This window comes from Quercus lobata, chromosome 5 (genome assembly GCF_001633185.2).
Source record: "Quercus lobata isolate SW786 chromosome 5, ValleyOak3.0 Primary Assembly, whole genome shotgun sequence".
NCBI classification, from domain to species: domain Eukaryota; kingdom Viridiplantae; phylum Streptophyta; class Magnoliopsida; order Fagales; family Fagaceae; genus Quercus; species Quercus lobata.
The window spans coordinates 29,454,809-29,461,212 of record NC_044908.1 but is presented as its reverse complement, the minus strand read 5'-3'; the positions used below and the strand labels follow the sequence as shown (position 1 = coordinate 29,461,212).

The window sequence follows — 6,404 nt, the reverse complement described above, 5'->3', positions numbered from 1 at the left end:
TGAAATGATAACATTATTTAATTGATGAATGCAACCAGGTGTTTAAATTTAATTGAAAAACCTAGCATATTAAACTTAAGGTAATGTATTTAAGTTTAAAAAAAAAAAAACCTTTATTGGTCTTGCATGTAATTATTTTTCTCTCTCTTTTTTCAGCACAGGCTTGATTTGTTGCCTAGGAAAAAAAAAATCAAACTTTTACATTAATTAATTCTACATCTGAAAAATCCTTTTTATTTTTTCCGATGAAATGTTCTCATTTTTTCACTGTGTTTTTAACCATCAAATAATTAATACAACTTTGAACAGGAAAAAGCTTTAGATTCTTGCCAACGTTGGAAAGAAAAGAGAAATATGATTATATGAAGACATGATGTGAGGAAATGGGCACCGACGCTCAATTTAATAATGTAGTAGTCAAAGAAAAAATAATTGATGATCACCAAAAGTTAATAATCAATAATTGAAGAGGACTACAAGTCTGCAACCCTTGTCTTCTCTGCTTCAACCATCTCCATCCTAACATTAATTCAATCACGCAACATGATTGACTTGACCATGTCATGAATCAATTTCGCTATTGTGGCTCAAATTAGCAATTGGTTAACTCAACATAGTAAGAGTTGGGAAAAGTCATTTTAATTAGCAACTCGAGCTTGAGAAAAGCCTTAGATTTTCTTGTGACAACGACTTCTAATTAGTACAAACAAAATGGGTTGAATTATGTGAAAATAATAATATATATCATCAAAGTGCAAAGTAAAGTTGCACATGGGAATTATATCCCAATATTTATTGGCTTCACCTTTACTCATGTTTGAGTGGTAGTATTACCATCACCAATAGTCCCAATGCCACTTTATGCCGACTGCCGACTATCGACTGCCGACTGCCGACACTAAACCCGAAACCCATATATATATATATTCTTATCTACGTTATCTAAACTCGATTGAGACTTTTTCGAAGTTGCGGCAGATAGAAGTTAAAACTATATTGTCTTGCTACATGCTTTTGGAGTTTTTTGAGTCCTTTACGCCAAACATTCTCCTCGGCATCGTTAATGCTCGTTGGCTTGATATCATTATCATATTTCTGTAAAATTAAATTTTGTGGCATGTATAGGGTGTGTTTGGATAAAACTTATTTTGGTGAAACTGAAAACTGAAAATACTGTAGTAAAATAATTTTTAAATGTGTGAAGAGTACTGTGGGACCCATTTTTAATGAAAAAATTGATAAAAAATGAAATTTGTAGGTCCGTGAACAGTGCATATATGCACTGTTCACTGCAGAAAGTCAACATTTGCGGTTACTGTTCATTGAACAGTAATCGCAATACTCCAAAATGCGTGAAAACCAAAAAAAAAATAAAAAAAAAGAACAAAACGTAGCTCCAAAATGCAGAAGCTGAATACAAACACACACATAATGTGCTTGTAAAACCTAAAAAGTCCTTATTAATGCATTTATTTTTTCTTCTTATACAAGGTGCTTATATTCTTTTACCTCTTCATTTTACACATTCAAGATTTCTTTTATCCCCCTATCAAAAAAAAAAAAAAAAAGATTTCTTTTATCCCAAATGACAAAAGAATCTTCATTGCACTATATTTATAATATTACAATCATAATAAGCTAATAATAATTCTAGTCTCGGTAAAATTTTATTACCAAAATTGGGGAAAGCTATTTTTTTTTTTTTTTTTGAGAGGGAAAATTGGGGAAAGCTTAAACTATTATTTGGATTACAATTCTATTAATAAAAGTTTGAAAACTTAAAAGAAATTATATTATTTATAGACATATTATTTTTAATTAGACCTTGTATCGTATTGAAATACCATTACTCTTATTTTTAAAATAAAATCGACAGTTATACTACTGCATACTGGAGTTAGTTAAAAGAATATTACAAATATGCATCCGTGATTACTCAAAGAAAATTTTTCATTTTAAAAGGGTAAAAAAGGAAAGAAAGAAAGAAAGAAAGAAATTTTGCATTACCAGACAAGAAAATAATATTTACTCAATAAGACCAAACAAGACGGAATGAAATTAAAGGTTTTGGAAGGGAAAATTTTATCAAATTAGGAGGAAAATTCTTCTAAATCATTATACGGTGACTGATAAATTATTCATGTGTATTTAAATATTTTTTTTAAAAAACACACACACAAAAAGGGAGAGGGGATGTAATTCTAATACAAAAGAATATCACAAACTTTACTCAAAAGTCATGGAAATTCATGTATACTTTAAGTCATATGACTTTTTTTAGAAAAGTCACATGACTTATTTAATAATTCATGTGACTTGTTTAAATAATATACATTAATGGTTTTATAAGCCGTTATACAATAGGTTTGAAAAGATCGTCCAAACTAGTATGTAGAAAATTTTTGTCTAGTTTAAAGGCTCATGCCTCAATTATTTTATCTTTATCTCTTTATTCTTTCTTTCTATTTTGTTTCAATGTTTTGTTAGTTTTTTGTTTTGTTTTGCTTCTTTTTTTTTCTTTTTCTTTTTTTTCTTTTTTTGTTTTCTTTAAGATCTCCTCCTCTATTCCCCACTCCAAAGACTCTTATTGTGTTTGTCCTCTCCAATTGCCCCTACCACTTCCACCAAAAAGCTGATCCATGTGGCTGTGATTGAATTCTAAATTTTCACTTTAATAAATCTCACTTGACCATCAGGTTTTTATTGTTTTCATTAAAAATAACAAAAAAAATATTTGTTTGAGTTTAAACTTTAAACTAGAGGTGTGGGTTTGAGATCCCAAATTTATTGACTTATTTGACTTAGAAAATAAATTGAGTAAAAGTTAAAGGGTAAAAATTAGATACATTTTAATTAGACTGATCAATTAAACTTAAACACGTAAATGCATTGAGTTTGACTTGAAAAAATAACATTATTAATACTTTATTTATCAATGTAGTTTTCAAATTTTAAGTAAAAGCGTTTGAATGTAATTGGGGAATTGTATATAAGAAACTCTATTTATGTTTGCACAAAGTACAATAATACAACTATGCCCAGAAAAAGGTAAAAATGGATATAAAGAATGAATTTTGCCGGCAAAATTTTCATAGAAAAAACCACACTTTCAGTCTCTTTCAATAGAGATAGTATCTCATGCGTCAGACACATGAAACATATGTTTCATTGACACATGAGCCCCACATATGTGGGGCCCATCTGTGGGGCTCAAATGTCAGTGAGACACATGTCTCATACACCAAGAGCATATGAAAGTCTTTTCACTCAATGACACCTCAATTGACACCTCCATTGGGCATGCTACAATACAAAAAGATTTTATGTGGGGCTCATGTGTCAGTGAGACACATGTCTCAATCTCATACACTCAGAGCATATGAAAGTCTTTCCACTCAATGACACCTCTATTGGCCTGCTACAATACAAAAAGATTTTATGACCATAATTAATTCCTTGTTTATTTTCACAATTATATGATGTGACTAATTATAAGTGATAAAAAAAAGTTGTTGAATGCATGTGGAAGTAACAAGAAATTAGTCATAGCTTACCTTATAAAATAGTTATAAAAATTGGTGTAAAATTGGTTATGATCCTAAAATAACTCAAAAAGAAAATGAGTGTGTGAATATTCGTTGTAAAATTATGTGACTCTAGACCTTTAATTAAAAAATAAGCCAATTTATAAGTTTAAACAAATGGACTCCACATAAAATAAGTCATAAGGGTAAAACTTCCTCTAGAAACTTGGTACATCAATTTTATTTTATTTTATTTTTTAAAAAAGAGTAGCCTATAAAATCTCTTATCTAAACACGATCATGGTAAATGCCAATTTTTTTTTTTTTGAGAAGGTAATAAATGTCAAATGTTATAAGGAGTTTAATTTCACTTTCTTATTTTTCATGGACTAAACAAGAGACGTGAAATTAAGAATGGAATTTGTTAATTTTATTATGTTCTCCAATAATTAGTGATGGTCAATGACGAAAATAAAATTTTGGCCTGTAATGGAATTGAATGAGGCAAAAAAAAATTACAACACATTTACAGCTTCAAGGGAATATGAATGCTAACCATGGATCATGTTGTCTGTCAATCTTTTATAAAAGATGAATTTTAGGTGTTGAAATTGAATTGATAGTATATGTAACCATGAATTTTTTTTTTTTTTTTAAATGGTGTTAAACATGAGTCTCAGGAACTAGTTGAGATTCTTCCCCAAAAAAAGAAGAATAATAATAATAATAAAGAGATTAGAAACTAATCTTTGCCCAATATGTCTCATTAAACCAAAAAAAAAAAAAAACCACGAGTTGTTAGAAGACCAAGCATTTACAATTTACAACTATTCCTCTAAAAAACACACAAAATCATTTACAATCACAAAAACTCAAAAGATTTTTGTTGCTCGGCAGCCAAAAATAAAGCCAAGAATTGTACACAAGTCGTCAACATGAGCACTGCATCCTTTGCACACGGACACGATCCTTGAGAATTCCATTATACAAAGCAGTCCGATTCTCTTGCATTCCACCAATTGTGGGGATTTTGTTTCTGCAATTCTCTTCAATAAATTTGCTCAACTTCATCTGCATCTGCCCTTTCCTGTACTCCTCACCATTCCCACTTGGTTCCTTCACATTCTCAGCAAATTGCACCTTCTTCTTCTTTCTCTCCCTTTTCTTTTCCCCTACAATCACAACAACTGTGAGAAAAAAAACAGACACAAACATTTGGTAGCAATACTAAAAATAGTATATATCAAAGAAAAAAGAAAAAAGAAAAAAGAAAAGAAAAAAGCAACCCCATATGAATATGTACCTGAATGTAGACAAGAACGTAGAATTAGCTTTTGAGGCTGCTGGGAATTTTGATTCCGGGAAAGATGGGATGGTGGGAAAGACCTTTGCCTACAAGAAAGATAGAGTACGGTGCTAGAGATAACCATGGCTGTGGCCAAGACTAAACCATGTGATATGGAAGACATGGTGGGACACAAACTCAAACAACACCAAGAAAGAAAGTTGAGAGAGAAAACAGGGGAAGAAGTTCTATGATGACTCGACAGGGAGTTTCTATGATTATTTTACAATGAGACGTAAAAGCCAATCCTAAAATATATATACGCAGAGAGAGAAAGAGAAAGAGAGAGAGAGAGAGTCTTGTTTTATTAGGAGTGTGAAATAGGAATCTTCAATATAAAGAAAAAGAAAAAAAAAAAAAAAAGGAAGGAAAAATTGATGTGTGGGAAAGGTATTTAAGAGAAAAGAGAAATAGGTGTATTGGGCATCTGGATTTCTCTTTATTTATTTATTTATTTTTTTTTTTTTGAGAAACCGGATTTCTCTTCAGGTTGATGCCAAAGAACTAGAAGGCAAAGGAAACGAGGACTAGGAGAGAATTTTTTGGAGTTTTGGGTTGGCTTTTGTTGCATTTGTTTTGTTTAGTGCTATTTGCAAGGCTATTTTGGAGGGCTTTTGGGTGTCTGAGGTCAGTAGTCAACTTTTTAGGGGACTTCTCTCTACGCGTTTGGTCCAATTCGGGGTTTGGATAAGTATTTGGGAACCGATGCAAGTATTGATTTTTGAGCCAGTTGTCACTGTTGAGAAAGTATTGGCAATGACTTGTAGATTCTGTTTCCATTGAAATAGAAAGCTTCGAACAGACTATTGATTGCAAGTTGCTCCTTGCAATTGATATTTGAGAAATGTTAACTAATGCCGTACGGTATTGGTTAAGAATCTAATTAAAAATTTTTTTTTATAGAAAAAAAAATATTTTGACAGCTTTTTTCATTTCCCATAAAAGTGATATCAAAATTTTTCTAAAATAAATTTTTAACCAATGCTGTACAGTACTCATTAACATGACCCTTGATATTTTTAGCTAAGAAGTTTTAGTACTAAATGAAGCACTTTATTTTTTTCCTCAACTAACAGTGACTTTTCTTTCTTGTAACGATGCCAAGTTGCAATAATAGTTGCGTAATTATTAAGCCATTAATATAAACACACACAAAAAAAAAAAAAGGAAAAAAAAGAAGGTTTTCAAGCTTAACTCTCTTGTGGGTCTTTTATATATATGGAATCATGGATTTGGTCAAAGAAATGGAATATGTTTGATGTCCATCAGATTCAATCAAAATTTTTTTTTTTGACAATTTTGAGGTTCGTGTAAGGGGATTAGTATCTTTAAATTGACTTAATGATATTCACATGAATCACATTATTATAAGGTTTCAACTTGTACTACTCTGTCACGCATGCTTGTTTGATCATCCATTGTTATATGGCACATATATGTCTACTTACTGCCAACATCCCCCTTTTTTTAATCCAACATTCATTGTATTTGATATTTTGATTAAAATCACATATGGAAATGGTCAAGTTCACTTG

General features: G+C 30.7%; 1 protein-coding gene across 1 annotated transcript; it reads right to left on the bottom strand.

Annotated features, from left to right (window-relative positions):
* Window positions 1-4,262: 4,262 nt before the first annotated feature.
* Window positions 4,263-5,416, bottom strand: LOC115992081. Its single transcript, XM_031116129.1, has 2 exons — window positions 4,828-5,416; window positions 4,263-4,696 (listed from the first exon to the last, which is right to left on the bottom strand). Exons 1-2 carry the CDS (start codon window positions 4,991-4,993, stop codon window positions 4,455-4,457), a joined length of 408 nt encoding a protein of 135 aa, XP_030971989.1. The 5' UTR covers window positions 4,994-5,416; the 3' UTR covers window positions 4,263-4,454.
* Window positions 5,417-6,404: the final 988 nt, after the last annotated feature.